Source organism: Megalobrama amblycephala, linkage group LG24 (assembly GCF_018812025.1).
Source record: "Megalobrama amblycephala isolate DHTTF-2021 linkage group LG24, ASM1881202v1, whole genome shotgun sequence".
Classification (NCBI taxonomy): Eukaryota; Metazoa; Chordata; class Actinopteri; order Cypriniformes; family Xenocyprididae; genus Megalobrama; species Megalobrama amblycephala.
In genome coordinates, this window is record NC_063067.1 from 9070014 (window position 1) to 9087865 (window position 17852).

Here is a 17852-nt window from a genome sequence, read left to right on the forward strand (position 1 = left end):
AAAAAAAATCAATTAACGCTGAAATTTGAGTTTAAATTACACAAAAATAAATAAGAATTTTTTACAACCATGCATTTATTTATGTTGTGGTAACAGGTCTACCGAATTAGTATTTAGAGTGGTTTTTTTTATTATTTATTTTTTATAGATTTGTGATATAATATTACATTTTATTTTTATCCAAAAGCACGTCACTTTATCCACTTCAGCTTATGATAAAAATCACTGATAAGTATCAAGAATTAGTTTGTTGTTCTTATCCTCAATTTGGTATGAAATTCATCAAACTCTTTATAATCATAGTAATACTTTCTCAGAATGCCCTGAAGGAAGGAGAAACACCTGTCTTTCCTTCTCAACCTCATCAGCTATTTGTGTGAAGTCTAGAAATGTCAATGGCACATTGCTGCTCTGCGGTCTCCAGTGTCGTATTGACTCTAACAGATTGGATTTTGCATTAGTCAATGCCGAAAGTACTAAAACGAAGGATTTAATTTCTGTCAAATGCAAAATTAGCTTTGTGGAAAGACCGCCTTTCGCTTTTGTGTAATAAACAATACATTCTCCTGAATCACTTTTTCTAATCCTCTTCCTGTGATTCATGCAGGAATCTTTATATACCCTCTGGATGAGTGCAGCGTGGTGGTCGGGTTCGAAGCGATGATTGGCAGTCAGATAATAACCGTGCAGGTCAAAGACAAAACGAAAATCGATGACTGTTACTTTGATTGCTGCAATGCCAATGGAACCCCACAGAGTGGAGGTGGTAAGATTGCATGCTCATTTATCACAACGCTCTTAGCTAAAGGCCTGTCACGGTGTCTGTTGAATCCAGTTAACACGCAAAATCTTATTAAGCTCTTTCATTGATGTTGACTGTACATTTTAGAGGCTTTACTGATGAATCATCTTGCTGCAGGACATATCGTTTTGGATGAGGATCAGGAGAGGACAGTGCTGGTGGTCAGTCTGGGGGTCATTCCCCCTCTGGAGACCATTAATATACTGGTCAGCACGTCCTCGGAGCTCTGCACACTCCCTAACGGTGGAATTCGGGTAACCTCACCACCCGTCTGCTCTCCAAGAGTCCAACGCTCTGTCAAAGAGGAGCAGGCGTTTTCGCCCAGCACTTCTAGGAGGTTCGTGATTCTTTTTTGTTTCATTTTTTGATAATTATAGTATTTGAATGGCAACCCTGTATTTATAATCCTCAAGCAATCTGGTTTCTGTTCTAAACTCCAAACCCCAGTAGAAGTATTAAACTTTGCGATTCATTCAGCCTGAACTGCTTCACATACAGACTCCAATTTAAAGTCTCAAATTGTGTTTGGTAGATAATTTTCAGCTTTACCTGTGCTGTCTATTTTCAGGTTTTTTTAAACGTTATACTTTTTAGGAAATTTAAGATTAAAGTTTGATCTCCCATTGACTTACAATGACATTTTTATCATTATAAATCTGTAATATCAGTGTAATATCTGCATACTGAATAGTGATTGGTGTTCTTTCTTGCATTTATTTGCATACAGATTTTTTATTGCATTGCAATTTAATCTCTATATAGCTGGAACACAAAAGAAGATATTTTTGGGGACCAAAAATGTTTGGTCTCCATTGACTTCCATTACATATACAAAAACAACAACAACAAAAAAAAAAACGCAATACAAAATAACTATTTTGGAATGACATTAGTAACACACTAGTGACACTCCTGTTAGATAAGAACAGGAAACTGAGGCTACAATTCGCACAGGCTCAACAAAATTGGACAATAGAAGATTGGAAAAAAATGAAATTATGACAGAATCTTTATTTTCCTTTCAGAAATTCAAATCTAGTTAAGATATCTGCTGTTCAATAGAGCAAAAAAACTCTGAGCCATTCCTCAAGGTGCAGATATTCCTCAAAATCTCCTCAAAATACAGATACTCCTCAAAATATTTTGTTATACAGAAGAAAGAAAATTTTGTACAATTTTGGAACGGCATGAGTATATGAATTGTCAGTTTTTCCCTTTAAATCATTACTACTGTTCTTTTACTGCCTTGTAAGCACTGATTTTTCCTTTAAAAAAGAGGAGGAAACAAAAGTTGTGATCATATTATACAGAATCATATTATTACTGCTGGACTTTTTAAATGTGTACCTGCTGATTTGTCTCAGGAGGGATCAGCATCATTGTGCACAGGGAGCACACGAGCAGACGGCCTCAGGTGTGTGTTTGGCTGCTCTGTTGGAGGAAGAGGCCATCAACTCCATTGACTATGAGTTCAACTTCTGTCTTGAGATCAGAGGACCGTATTTACTCGCAGGTCAGTTCCTCCATCCTCATGCATGAGTCTTGAATTGAACAACCCTGATACCCTAGATCATGGGTTTTATTTCCAGAGAACAAAATTAAATATGAACACATGTGAAATGTTAAAAATCTTGAATGCACTGCAACTTTATTTGAATTAAATTGCCTGGCAAATGTATGGAAGCTTATTTCCACCATGGAATAAAAAAAAAAAAAATTAAAAAAGCAATTGCGAATCTCTTATAATTCTGACTTTTTTCTCACAAGTGTGCAAAATTGGCAGTATATATTTTACATTTATGTATTTATGTGGAAGCTTATTTCTGCCACGGAATAAAATCATAAAAAAGGTAATAGCTACTTTTAATTTCACAGTTCTCACTTTTTTTCACAGTTCATATCTAACAATTTAGACTTTTTTTCTCGCAATTCTTAAAAAGAAAAGTCCGAATTGTGAGATGTAAATTCACAATTGTGAGTAATGTTGCAATTACCTTTTTTTTTATTCTTTGGCGGAAACAAAAAATAAAACAATATTGTGAGATGTAAATTTGCAATTAGAGTTTATAACTTGCAATTGCAATATATAAACTCGTAATTGTGAGAAAAAAAGTTAAAATTGTGAGATATATACTCAGAATTGCAAGAAAATAAAAGGGAGAACTGTGAAATTTTCACAATAAACTTTTTTTTTATTAATTTTTTATTCTGTGGCAGAAATAAGCTTCCATGTGAATGCATAATTATAAAACAAATGCTGCCAGTTTTCTAGCCCAAATGTTTCGATGTGTGCATATCCATCCTGTTGCATTGGATAAAAGCGCCTGCCAAATTCATAAATGTAAAGTGCAGCATATGCTTGTCATTTCAGCTGGGACTCAAGCCCAAATGATGTTTGATGTGTTGATTGCCTAATACATTATTTCATACCAGTTGTTTTGCAGTATGCATCTTCCTGCTGGAGTTGCGGAGCGGTTTAGTCCTCGCATGTGGTCTAACATCTGTTGCTCCTGCTTATTTTAGATGCTTTAGAAGTTTCTCTGTGCAGGTGTGGAGAGCCCCTCACATGCCATCCGGGCGGACGCGGACCCTTCGGCTCGCTCTGCCACCAGTATTGTGGTCACACTGGCAGACAAGTACACCTACGACTGCCCTGTGGAGATACTGATCTACCCCAGTGGTGTGTAGCACACATAAATACAATAATTGTATATCATGAGTACGAAACAGACAATGCTCAGCTAGTTCTTTTTAGTGAATCAGAAGTATACAGTGCAACTAAATAAACTGTTGAGAAACGTTAAAAAACGTTCATTGCAACCTGATGCATTCAGATTTTTTGGTTCTCTCAACTATTGTCTTAATAAGTAACACTATTTTGTTTTACCCATTTGAATTTCATCATTCACTAAATGCAAAATGCCTTGTTCAGCCAGAACATTTTTAAAGGCAACTACTGATTTCTTGTTCAGCAAATTTTCAGTTAGTAACATAATAAATTGATCTATCATTGTGAAGGAGCACTCATTCTACAAAGCAAAGATGTCCAGGATATAGTTTTGTGAAGTCATAGACCTCAACACTGAACACACAAACCTCAAGAACGGTGCCGTTTTCCTTCTGGACCTTCCCAGCAATGTCATTTTTTGTCAGGACATTTGGTCCCCATGGACAGACAAACAAGATCATAGTCACTCTGACCTGTGTTAACTGGACAATAGAGTCTGCTTTTAAGAACAAGCCAGTGCTAATCTCTCCATGTGCCTGAAAGCTTGTTTAAACGAGAGGCGGTTTATTAAATCAGAGGCTATTGAAACATCATTCCCAGGTCCACAACCATATAACATCATTTCTTGCTCTATAAGCACTGTTTAGTTGAGCTCTATAATTCTTCAGCCACCCCATCATGCATCTCGACCTCCAGTGGTGTCTGGGAGGCATAAATGGATCTCACGATGCCTCATAAGATTGCCTCGCTCTGTAGGTAACCCCAGGCCAGTATTGTGCAATTGAATTCATTAGAAAGCCCAGTCAAAGGGGCAAACGTTCAGCCGTATTGATGGCCGCTAGGAGCCGACGCAGTCTGTTCCCAATACAGCTGCTGTTTTTAAGAAATACTGCCACTGTGGGAGTCCTTCATGTCTGGTAGTAATGTAACTCATCTTCTGCTTTCATAATTCACTGTTGTGCCTCCACACTGAGAGCTTTTTATGCTGTACAGAGAGAGTAATTCTTCCTTTCTTTCCGTAGAGCCCCATCTGCCACACGTTCTCATTGAAGACGGAGACATGACGCCGGAGGAATACGATGAGCATCTGAAAGGACGGAGCGACTACATAAAGGCCACGAAGAAGGACTGCAGTAATGAAAAGACAGTGAGTGAAAGACTGAGACGGGTAAAAAGTGAGAGACGGAAGATGTGAAAATGAGGGATGTAGAAAACAGACATAAACAGTTTGAGTGTGTTGTACAAGGATGAAAAATAACAAAACAAGCATGATACTCTGTAGAAGTAGGACAACACCATGATGCTTAGCTTTTTAAACTACACTGCGTTCCAAATTATTATGCAAGTGACATATCGGTAAGATTTCAGTACAATAAACATTCAGATTTTAGTTTTTCTAAGAAAATGTTTGTTTGTTTATTTATCCATGTCTTTTTAGATAACCGGTATCAATCTCAGACAAAATAATTTGCCGGGTCTATGGAAACCCTACTTAGAGGTTGTTCCACATTATTAAGCAAGTCACAGTTCTCATGCAATATGGGGAGGAAGAAAGATCTTTCTGAAGATGAAAAGCATGACATGGTGCAATGTTGTGCAAAAGGCACGAAAACAACTAATATTTGTGAAACTGAATGGAGATTATCGAATTATCATAAGATTTGTGAGTGATTTAGAGCACAGCAGAACTCGGTCAGATAAAGGCTTATTAAGGAAAGTTCCTGTCAAAAAAAATTAATTGTGAGGTTTGGTTAGTGGTGGCTAAAATGCATCTTTACGCACAACTGCCAGCCTGCATGGAGAGCTTCTTGAGACTCCAGAGACACCAGCAGCTTCAAATACCTGTTTGCTGCTCAACACTGGCTTTTTTATAGCTGTCCTTTTAATACAATTAATTTTTTTGACAGGAACTTTCCTTAACAAGCCTTTATCTGACCGAGTTCTGCTGTGCACTAAATCACTCAGAAATCTTATGATAATTTGATAATCTCCATTGAGTTTTCACACAATATTAGTTGTTTTCATGCCTTTTGCACAACATTGCACCATTTCATGCTTTTCATCTTCAGAAAGATCTTTCTTCCTCTCCATATTGCATGAGAACTGTGACTTGCTTAATAATGTGGAACAACCTATAAGTAGGGTCTCCATAGATCTGGCAAATTATTTTGTCTGAGATTGATACCAGTTATCTAAAAAGACATGGATAATAAACAAACAAACATTTTCTTAGAAAAACTAAAATCTGAATGTTTATTCTACTGAAATCTTACCGATATGTCACTTGCATAATAATTTGGAACGCAGTGTATACATATAATTGGTAAGGAAATTATTATTTCGTTTTTGCTGCCAGGATCATAAACTACATAGGAAATATTTGAAATATTTCTCTCTAGTTGCGTTTTTGTGACCGAGAGGTCTATTAGCAAACTAGCATGTAATATAACAGATTAAAATGCTATCAAAGAATGATTTTGGTCACTGACAAGAAGTACGTAAAAGTATCATGGTACAATTATAAATTAAAATTTCCCACAATTAGAGTACTTTTAGATGAGTATACCTGAAGAGAAACGTAAAACATATGGCTGTTAATAGAATAAAATAATTGTGATTAATCTAATAATTTCCAACCAGTCAAATTCAGTAAATTGTAACTTAATACTTTATTAGGTAAATTTTTGCTAGTACTGGGTTGGACCCACTTTGCCTTCAGAACTGCCTTTAATTCTTCATGGCATAGATTCAACAAGGTGCTGGAAACATTCCTCAGAGATTTTGGTCCATATTGTCATGATAGCATCACACAGTTGCTGCAGATTTGTCGGCTGCACATCCATGATGAGAATCTCCCGTTCCACCACATCACAAAGGTGCTCGAATTTGACATTTGAGTATAGTGAACTCACTATCATGTTCAATAAACCAGTTTGAGATGATTTGAGCTTTGTGGCGTGTTATCCTGCTGGAAGTATCCATCAGAAGATGGGTACACTGTGGTCATAAAGGAATGGACATGGTCAGCAACAATACTCAGGCTGTGGAGTTTAAACGATGTTCAACTGGTACTAAGGGGCCCAAAGTGTGCCAAGAAAATATCCTGGACACCATTACACCACCAGCAGCAGCCTGAATTGTTGATACAAGGCAGTCTGACCCGATCATCTGAATGTTGCAGCAGAAATCGAGACTCTTCAGACCAGGCAACATTTTTCCAGTCTTCTATTGTCCAATTTTGTTGAGCCTGTGCGATTTGTAGCCTCAGTTTCCTGTTCTTATCTGACAGGAGTGTCACTGGTGTGTCTTCTGCTGCTGTAGATTATCTGCTTTAAGGTTGGACGTGTTGCGCATTCATAGATGCTCATCTGCAGACCTCGGGTCGTTTGTAACGAGTGTCCAAAACGTCTTGGTATGCTGAAGCATTAAGAGTTCCTTTCACTGGAACTAAGGGGCCAAGCCCAACCCCTGAAAAACAACCCCACACCATAAACCCCCCTCCACAATGCAGTCAAACCCAGACTCATCCATCGGATTGCCAGACAGAGAAGCGTGATTCGTCACTCCAGAGAACACGTCTCCACTGCTCTAGAGTCCAGTGGCGGCGTGCTTTACACCACTGCATCTGACACTTTGCATTGCACTTGGTGATGTAAGGCTTGGATGCAGCTGCTCGGCCATGGAAACCCATTCCATGAAGCTCTCTACGCACTGTTCTTGAGCTAATCTGAAGGCCACACTAAGTTTGGAGGTCTGTAGCTTCTGACTCTGCAGAAAGTTGGCGACTCCTGCGCACTGTGCACCTCAGCTCTGTGATTTTACGTGTCCGAGTTGCTGTTGTTCCCAATTGCTTCCACTTTGTTATGATACCACTAACAGTTGACTGTGGAATATTTAGTAGTGAAGAAATTTCACGAATGGCCTTATTGCACAGGTGGCAATCTATCACAGTGCCACACTTGAATTCACTGAGCTCCTGAGAGTGACCCATTCTTTCACAAATGTTTGTAGAAGCAGTCTGCATGCCTAGGTGCTTGATTTTATACACCTGTGGCCATAGAAGTGATTGGAACACATGAATTCAATGATTTGGAGCGGTGTCCCAATACTTATGGCAATATAGTGTATATATATGTATATTATGTATGTAATATTTTTTTAAATATTAAATGTATTCTAATTAATATTAAATATTTAAAAAAAATACTGAATAAACACACTGATCCCAAACTTGTGTAGGCCCCAGTCATTCTCTAACGTATTCGAGGGGTTTTAACGTCATGCTGTTAGATTGGCCTAATGACACTCATACTCAAAATCCAGTTTAAAATGAAATTTAGTTAGATTATCCAATTAATGCAAAATCTCTTGCCAATTCTTGCTAATCGTCGCTTGGGGAAGTAGTTACATTAAGTGAAAATGTCAGCACAGATCCATGTTTCTCAGCAGGGCAAAGCTTCAATTGCATCCTTAAGTGAATGCTGTTCCTCAACAGGAGGGAGAGAACATTCAGCCCTAAAATGATCAGCAATGAATAGAGGTTTCTATGGAAACTGTCAAAGGTCTTCAGCTGAGTCCATAGTGTTTCAACCTATTGCATAGCGAGCTAAGAGTTAACTTCACCTCCTTCGGGAGGTGTGCTCATTTAATTCAATCTTTAAAGCATGAGAGGGGAATCCATGACCCGTAAAAGATTTCCAGTATATGTCCCTATCAATTGTTTACTCAAGTGACATTTGAATAACAGTGAATATAAGTTCACCCAAACATGAAAATTCTGTTATCATTTATTCACCCACATATTGGTCCAAACCCAAAATTACTTTTTTTTCTTCTGTTGAATACAACAGGAGAAATTTGGATGAATGCTCTGGTCATTTTTTTCAGTAACTGAAATGACAGTAACTTGAATCTGAACTTGGAAAATGGTAGCAGCTAAAAAGCATGGAAAAGAAAGTATTTGTGCCCTTCCAAGCAAGCTCAGTTTTATACAGGACACATTTATCTATGTAAAAGAAAGCTATTTCCTCCAAAGGTTAATTTAGTGAGCAGGGAAATGGCAGATTCCAAGAAGCAATTTAATGTACAATGGACCAACCAATTGAAATACATTGCTCATCTGAAGTACTTTATTCAGAGAAGTTCACAATAGCTTCACCGCCATCCTCCAAAAGATCTTGAGCACTCAAACGATATTTGAGTGCACCGAACTCAAATTTTATACACTGCTCAAAAAAATTAAAGGAACACTTTGAAAACACATCAGATCTCAATGGGGAAAAATATCGTGCTGGATATCTATACTGACATGGACTGGGTAATGTGTTAGGAATGAAAGGATGCCACATCATTTGATGGAAATGAAATTTACCAAACTACAGAGGACTGAATTCAAAGACACCCTGAAAATCAAAGTGAAAAAATGATGCAGCAGGCTAGTCCATTGTGCTGAAATTTCATTGCAGCAACTCAAAATGGTACTCAGTAGTTTGTATGGTCCCCACGTGCTTGTATGCATGCACGACAACGCCGGGGCACGCTCCTAATGAGACGATGGATGTTGTCCTGGGGTATTTCCTCCCGGATCTGGACCAGGGCATCACTGAGGACCTGAACAGTTTGAGGTACAACCTGGTGGCGTCGGACAGACCGAAACATAATGTCCCAGAGTGTTCTATTGGATTTAGGCCGGGCGGGCGTGGGGGCCATTCAATGGTATCAATACCTTCATCCTCTAGGAACTGCCTGCACGCTCTCGTCACATGAGGCCGGCATTGTCATGCACCAGGAGGAACCCAAGACCCACTGCACCAGCGTAGGGTCTGACAATGAGTCCAAGGATTTCATCCTGATACCTAATGGCAGTCAGGGTGCCATTGTCTAGCCTGTAGAGACCTGGGCATCCTTCCATGAATATGCCTCCCCAGACCATCACTGACCCACCACCAAACCGGTCATGCTGAATGATGTTACAGGCAGCATAATGTTCTCCACAGCTTCTCCAGACCCTTTCATGTCTGTCACATGTGCTCAGGGTGACCCTGCTCTCATCTGTGAAAAGCACAGGGCACCAGTGGTGGACCTGCCCATTCTGGTGTTCAATGGTAAATGCCAATCAAGCTCCACGGTGCCGGGCAGTGAGCACAGGGCCCACTAGAGGACGTCGGGCCCTCGGGCCACCCTCATGAAGTCTGTTTCTGATTGTTTGGTCAGAGACATTCACACCAGTGGCCTGCTGGAGGTCATTTTGTAGGGCTCTGGCAGTGCTCATCCTGTTCCTCCTTGCACAAAGGAGCAGAAACCGGTCCTGCTGATGGGTTAAGGACCTTCTACGGCCCTGTCCAGCTCTCCTAGGGTAACTGCCTGTCTCCTGGAATCTCCTCCATGCTCTTAAGGCTGTGCTGGGAGACACAGCAAACCTTCTGGCAATGGCACATATTGATGTGCCATCCTCGAGGAGTTGGACTGCCTGTGAAACCTCTGTAGGGTCCAGGTATCGCCTCATGCTACCAGTAGTGACACTAACCCTAGCCAAATGCAAAACTAGTGAAAAACTGTCAGAAAAGATGAGTAGGGAAAAAAATGTCAGTGGCATCCACCTGTAAAACCATTCCTGTTTTGGGGGTCGTCTCATTGTTGACCATCTAGTGCACCTGTACACCAAAGCAGCTGAAACTGATTAACAACCCCCTCTGCTACTTAACTGACCAGATCAACATCCCAGGAGTTTAACTGACTTGATGCTATTCTCTGATTAAAAAGTGTTCCTTTAATTCTTAGAGCAGTGTATATACAGTATATGCATACGTGATAATTTATAGACCCTAAACGTTTGAATGGTACTGTATGTATTTACTCTAACCTTAGATTCAAAATAATTGATGCAAATTTTAAAAATCAAGTCCCATTTCTCACACTTTTCCATTGCGTGAGAATAAATAATATGCAAACAATCTCTTAATATTCCTAAAAATGGGCTTTATGAAAAAAATTAAGTTATTTTTTTTTCTTTTAATTTTGTTTTGTAAAGTGACATCATGTTTTCATGAGATTCACCAGCTTTAACCATTATCGCCTTCAGTAATGGCTCTGTCACTGGCTGATGTGTGTTGTGTAGGTGGACATCATTCGGAAGAGGCTTCATAAAGACATCCTTCACAACCCCGTGGTCATGCTCAACTTCTGCCCAGACCTCCGCTCGACGACCTCTGACCTACGGAGCGTCCAGGGGGAATTCATCTTCCTCATTGACCGCAGTGGAAGCATGAGCGGGGTCAACATCAATCGAGTTAAGGTAGGATGCTTCTGTTTCTGCGTTAAGCTAACTGTGCCCCTCATTCCCAATGCTCATTAATTTTTGAAGACATACTAATTTATTCAGTGGTTTAAAACCCCAAAGTGCTTCAGTCATGTTAATGACCATTAATGGAACAGGGTATTTATAAACACGCAGCAGTGCTTATTTAACGAAGAGACTCTTTTTCATAAGTCTCTGCCTCAGGCGGATCGCCCACTTGTGTTTATAAGTTTCAATCTGATTGGATGATTTTGTGTAGATTATGGGAGTGAACAGATTTTGTAAATTCTCAAAGTAATAAAGTTATGCTTACTGTTACAATTTGCAAAGTTTAACGTGAGAGTTTAGCATGAGATTCACAGTAACAAGTAGGGCTGGGCAATATATTTAATATTTACAATATATATATCCTATAACTACTGGCGGAAGCACCCACCTGTTCACACCACAGGAACTACAAATTATTTTAGTTGTAGTAACACGTATTTTGGGGGACTAAATTAGCTCCTACTTCAGAGTAGGGTCTAACCCAGAGCAATAGTAACTACCAGTGATGTAATAGTACGTTGATTGGCTGAACACACGCCATATGAAACACCTGCACCCGCCATTTTTAAAAAGCTGTGTAAACATGCAGTTTACATAATATGACTTAAGATGCAAAAGCCTCTAAGTGCCGTCTGAAATTTTCTTCTAAAATAAGCATTTTTATCAAGCTCGTATGTTTAGGATCAGTAATTCCACTTTAATGGCAATTATTTGGTCATTTTCATTGCCATTAAAGTGTAATAACTGAACATAAACATACAAGTTTGATAAAAAATCTTATTTTAAAAGAAAATTTCAGACGGCACTTAAAGGCTTTTGCATCTGAAGTCTTCATATATGTACTTTCCTGTGTTGGGCAAAGTTACTCTTAAAAGTAATTAATTACAATATTGTGTTACTCCCTAAAAAAGTAACTAATTGCATTACTTTTTTATGGAAAGTAATAAGTTATGTTACTTCAGCATTACTTTGGTTTGTTTTTTTTATAACAAAAATACAAACAAAACAAAAGTCAAAGTCCCTTTTACACCAAAATTGAAATGACAGGAGAAGAAAGTTACTCACTCTTACTTCAGCAATAAAAACAAAAAAATGAAATACAAATGTGATTTTTAACTGAAGTCATTTTTGCTTATTAGCATGGTGGAATTGGATCATCAAAGGTCAACAGCAAAGACATTGGTTAATAAAGTGACATTAATTACATAATTGATGTATGATTTTACATTTAATTATTGCAGGTTTGCTTACTAGTTTGCATTTCACTGTTTTTATTCATTTTGAGGAATTCTGAATCTGTTTTTGCGCAAGTAAGATGAGTAAATGCATGTTCACATTATACTAGAACTACAATAACCGCCATGTTCACACAACGCCTCTGCACTCACTCCCGATTTCTCTCAACATGGGGACAGGAGAGCTGTCAGTCAATACATGGGAAAACAAAGTAACTTGTATTACTCATTTGAAAAAGTTACTCAGATATTTTGTTGAAAATTTAAGTAATGCGTTGCTTCACTCGTTACTTAAAGGTGCCATCGAACGTTTATTTACAAGATGTAATATAAGTCTAAGGTGTCCCCTGAATGTGTCTGTGAAGTTGCAGCTCAAAATACCCCACAGATTTTTTTTAATTAATTTTTTTAACTGCCTATTTTGAGGCATAATTAGAAATGCGCCGATTTAGGCTGCGGCCCCTTTAATTGCTCGCGCTCTCCGCCCCCTCCCAAGCTCTCGACTCTATCATTGCATAAACAAAGTTCACACAGCTAATATAACCCTCAAAATGGATCTTTACAAAGTGTTCGTCATGCAACATGTCTAATCGCGTAAGTATGGTATTTATTTGGATGTTTACATTTGATTCTGAATGAGTTTGATAGTGCTCCGTGGCTAACGGCTAATGCTAAACTGTTGGAGAGATTTATAAAGAATGAAGTTGTGTTTATGAATTATACAGATTGCAAGTGTTTAATAATGAAAATAGCGACGACTCTTGTCTCTGTGAATACAGTAATAAATGATGGTAACTTTAACCACATTTAACAGTACATTAGCAACATGCTAACAAAACATTTAGAAAGACAATTTACAAATATCACTAAAAATATCATGTTATCATGGATCATGTCAGTTATTATCGCTCCATCTGCCATTTTTCGCTATTGTTCTTGCTTGCTTACCTAGTCTGATGATTCAGCTGTGCACAGATCCAGACGTCAATACTGGCTGCCCTTGTGTAATGCCTCGATCATGGGCTGGCATATGCAAATATTGGGGTCGTACATATTAATGATCCCGACTGTTACGTAACAGTCGGTGTTATGTTGCGATTCGCCTGTTCTTCAGAGGTCTTTTAAACAAATGAGATTTACACAAGGGAGTGTGAGACTCACTGTATGTCATTTCCATGTACTGAACTCTTGTTATTCAACTATGCCGAGGTAAATTCAATTTTCAATTCGATGGCACCTTTAAAAACTTTAATCTGATTAAGTAACTTGTGTTACTTGTAATGCGTTGCCCCCAACACTGCTTACTCCATGAACTAACTCCACAAACATTTAAAACAGCGATAGATGGACCGGCACCGAAGTCCAGGCACTTCTCAACCTTTACGTTATGGAGTTGTTGATGTTGTTGAATGGCACGCTTAAATGAAGTCGCTGGCAGACGGCTTGCATCACTACTGCCGGTGCAAAAGGTGAAATTTAGTTCTCGGGGGACCACCCTGGTGGCTATTTCCTTTAACTTAGTACCTGTAACTACCCTGTGTGAAAGCCCCTATATTGTATTTATTGCAGCACTTTTTAATGCACTTATTTTTAGCTTTAAAAGAGTCCCTGATTTAAACTTCCCTGAGTAGCAACATGGTGGTAGAGTAATGTGAATCAGTTCAATTGGTTTCACTGAATCGATTGAAAACTTCAGTGATTCCTTTGTATCAACTTTCTAAAATGTTCACCCAAGTCCCTAGATGGATTTTTGTATGGTACATATGTAGACAAATATGAACAAATATAATTCTGCCTTGTGTTTATTTAGTGTAAAAGTGTGAGAAACATGTTTTGATATTTAACATTTGCATTAATAATGTATTTTTTAGGTCAGGTTTTTGTTTTTTGAAAGAAATTAATACTTTTATTCAGCAAGGATGCATTAAATTGATCAAAAATGACAGTAAAAACATTTATAATGTTACATTTCTATTTCAAATAAATGCTGTTCTTTTTAACTTCCTATTCATTAAAAAATCCCCAAAAAAGTATCAGAGTTTCTACAAATATGTTAAGCACGACAACTGATTTCAACATTGATAATAATAAGAAATGTTTCTTGAGCAGCAAATCATCATATTAGAATGATTTCTGAAGGATCATGTGACACTGAAGACTGGAGTAATGCTGAAAATTCAGATTTGATCACAGGAATAAATGACATTTTAAAATATATTACCATGTAAAACATTTATTTTAAATTGTAATATTTTTTCACAGTATTACTTGTACTTCTTGGTGAGCAGAAGAGACTTCTTTTCAACAACATTAAAAAATCTAACCAAGCCTTAATCTTTGAATGGTACTGTATATATTTACTCTAAAACAGCTTAGATTCAAAATGTTTGATGCAAATGATAAAAATCAAGCCATGTTTCTCACACTTTTCCACTAAATAAACACAAAGCAGAATTATATTTGTTCAAATTTAGCTATACCATACAAAAAGCCATACTGAACAATTTCCCAAAAGGCTTTTTAGTTTTAACTGTTTTTGCTACATTGAAATATAGACATTTTACTAAACATCACGCGGCTCTGTAGTTCAGAAGAAAATAACCTTTTGAGTAGCCTGCTGAAGGGGCTTAGTAATAAAATAACCAGCTTGTTGCATCGAATAGCTCAAGCAGCTACGATAATTGAACTTGATAAGTCTCCATGCTGAGATTGAGATTTTGTGCGCTGTGAATGTGTGAATGAGTGTGTGCTCGTGTCCTCCGTTGACGGGGCTCTGCAGCGTGACGCACGAGGCTGCGATGACTCACTGCGGTTTTGATTGAGGATGCTCCCCTTCTGACCACAGACACCAAACTGCTCTAATGTAAAGGCTCAGGTCACTCTAGTGGTAATATCCATCCTAGAATATCCTTGACCCTGAAGAAGACTTGCTTCAGTCTGAAATGTCATATATCCCTTGTGGTGGGGTGGAGGAGGACAGCAGCAGATGTATCCAGTAACACTGAAAGGAAGATAACCATAAATGAACATTTTGCCATCATTTGCTCACCTTCATGTGACATTATTTCTTCAATGTAACACAAAAGGAGAAATTTTGAAAAATTGTGCTGGTCATCTTTGCTGTGAATTGACAGTGAATGGGGACTGAGGCTTTCAAAGTTCAAAAAAAGATGCAAAAACACCATAAATGTGTCATAAAGTTGTTAATACAAAGAAGATCTACTATATTCCAAGTCTTCTGAGTTCATACAATAGCTTTGTCTGAGGAACAAATTGAAATTAAGGGTCATTATTTAGTGAGTTGAACTCAAGAATTGAATTGGTGTGATTCACGATTGAATCATTCAGACCAGTTTTGTGAACTGAATCAACTGATTCCTTGAGAATGAACTGATTTGCCATTCACCAATTGGACATAGCTAATTTTCTAATCAACTCTCATGAATTTTAATTGAATAACTTCTCACACAAAGCTGTCGTATGACTTCAGAAGATTTTAAATTGTGTTTGATACTTGGTGGTTCTTTTGAGCCTTTGTAGCTTGAAAGCCACTATTTTTTTTGTAATTGCATGGGGGGAAAAATACAATTCTTCAAAATTTCGCCTTTTGTGTTCTACAGAAACAAGAAAGTCGTAAAGGTTTGGAACAACATGATTAAATGATGATTTAATTTTCATTTTCCAGTGAAGTAGCCCTTAAAGAACCAACCATCTTTTCTTGATTGTGTGTCAAGTTTTGTTTGAATGTGTAAGTGATTTGAGAAAGTGGACTTGTTTTATTATGCAAATTAAAACAAACTTTTTTAAATTCATTCAGTGAAACAGTGAAAGACCTCATTATTGTAAAAACTGCAAAAATGCTAGAACTCTTCTGTAATAATGACATTCATATTTACAAACTTATTTGTACATTCATATTTACAAACTTAACCTCATTCTAATTACTCACTGCTGTACTAGAATCTATGTTAATTAATTTAATATTAAAGCACTATGAGCAGGTCAAATGTATTGAAAATGTAAAGTTAGTGTGAATTTTATATATACATATATATCACTATAAAACATAAAAGCTTAAGTTCAACTTAAATTCAACATCAAAGCTTAAGTTCAGTTGCGGTCTTAATTTTTTTTTTTAAAGTATAATCAAATTGGCTGCACAAGTCACTTCAAATCATTTTTTTTTTTAAATCTTGCCTAACTTAAAAAATAAAGTTGAAATTGGTTAAATTATTTTGATGAGTTAAAGTAATGGAAAAACATATATACAGTGGGTACGGAAAGTATTCAGACCCCCTTAAATTTTTCACTCTTTGTTATATTGCAGCCATTTGCTAAAATCATTTAAGTTTTTTTTCCCTCATTAATGTACACAGTGCACCCCATATTGACAGAAAAACACAGAATTGTTGACATTTTTGCAGATTTATTAAAAAAGAAAAACTGAAATATCACATGGTCCTAAGTATTCAGACCCTTTGCTGTGACTCTCATATATTTAACTCAGGTGCTGTCCATTTCTTCTGATCATCCTTGAGATGGTTCTACACCTTCATTTGAGTCCAGCTGTGTTTGATTATACTGATTGGACTTCATTAGGAAAGCCACACACCTGTCTATATGAGACCTTACAGCTCACAGTGCATGTCAGAGCAAATGAGAATCATGAGGTCAAAGGAACTGCCTGAAGAGCTCAGAGACAGAATTGTGGCAAGGCACAGATCTGGCCAAGGTTACAAAAAAAATTCTGCTGCACTTAAACAAGACAATGACCCTAAGCACACAGCTAAAATAACGAAGGAGTGGCTTCACAACAACACTGTGACTGTTCTTGAATGGCCCAGCCAGAGCCCTGACTTAAACCCAATTGAGCATCTCTGGAGAGACCTAAAAATGGCTGTCCACCAACGTTTACCATCCAACCTGACAGAACTGGAGAGGATCTGCAAGGAGGAATGGCAGAGGATCCCCAAATCCAGGTGTGAAAAACTTGTTGCATCTTTCCCAAAAAGACTCGTGGCTGTATTAGATCAAAAGGGTGCTTCTACTAAATACTGAGCAAAGGGTCTGAATACTTAGGACAATGTGATATTTCAGTTTTTCTTTTTTAATAAATCTGCAAAAATGTCAACAATTCTGTGTTTTTCTGTCAATATGGGGTGCTGTGTGTACATTAATGAGGAAAAAAAATTAACTTAAATGATTTTAGCAAATGGCTGCAATATAACAAAGAGTGAAAAATTTAAGGAGGTCTGAATACTTTCCGTACCCACTGTATATATATATATATATATATATATATATATATATATATATATAAAATGCAAAATACAGAATCATGGTAGGTAAAAAAAATAAAATAATAATAGCAGGTGTGAGAAAAGTCCTTTTCATTCCCATCCGATTTTCCTCCTCCATTATCTGATCTCCATTATCTAACCTGCTTATCTTCCACCTGACCTCCCATTTTGTGTGCTTTCACAGGATGCAATGGTCGTAATTCTGAAAAGTCTTTTCCCAGCATGCTTATTCAACATAGTGGGCTTCGGATCCAAGTTCAAAACGCTGTTTGCCACCAGTCAGAGCTACGATGAGGTAGGTCACCCGCAGGGACCCGCAGTCAGCATCCTCAATGACTGCCCTCATTAGATCTGCAGTTACACTGAAATGCTCAAGATGGTCGATGTTTGTGTTTTTCTGCTGAGATCCAGTGGCAAAGGTCTGGGTTTATATAATGAATTT

The 17852-nt window shown here is 37.7% G+C and overlaps 1 protein-coding gene across 4 annotated transcripts in view; it reads left to right on the plus strand.

The window, feature by feature from the left end:
- Positions 1 to 17852, plus strand: part of vwa5b1 (von Willebrand factor A domain containing 5B1) — a 58116-nt gene that overhangs the window by 9105 nt on the left and 31159 nt on the right. For all 4 annotated transcript variants that reach the window (XM_048177939.1, XM_048177942.1, XM_048177940.1 and 1 more), the window contains 7 exons: positions 608 to 766; positions 920 to 1139; positions 2167 to 2315; positions 3351 to 3482; positions 4553 to 4677; positions 10648 to 10824; positions 17595 to 17705. In XM_048177939.1, the coding sequence (XP_048033896.1) occupies positions 608 to 766; positions 920 to 1139; positions 2167 to 2315; positions 3351 to 3482; positions 4553 to 4677; positions 10648 to 10824; positions 17595 to 17705 (1073 nt within the window). The remainder of the gene's footprint in view (positions 1 to 607; positions 767 to 919; positions 1140 to 2166; positions 2316 to 3350; positions 3483 to 4552; positions 4678 to 10647; positions 10825 to 17594; positions 17706 to 17852) is intronic.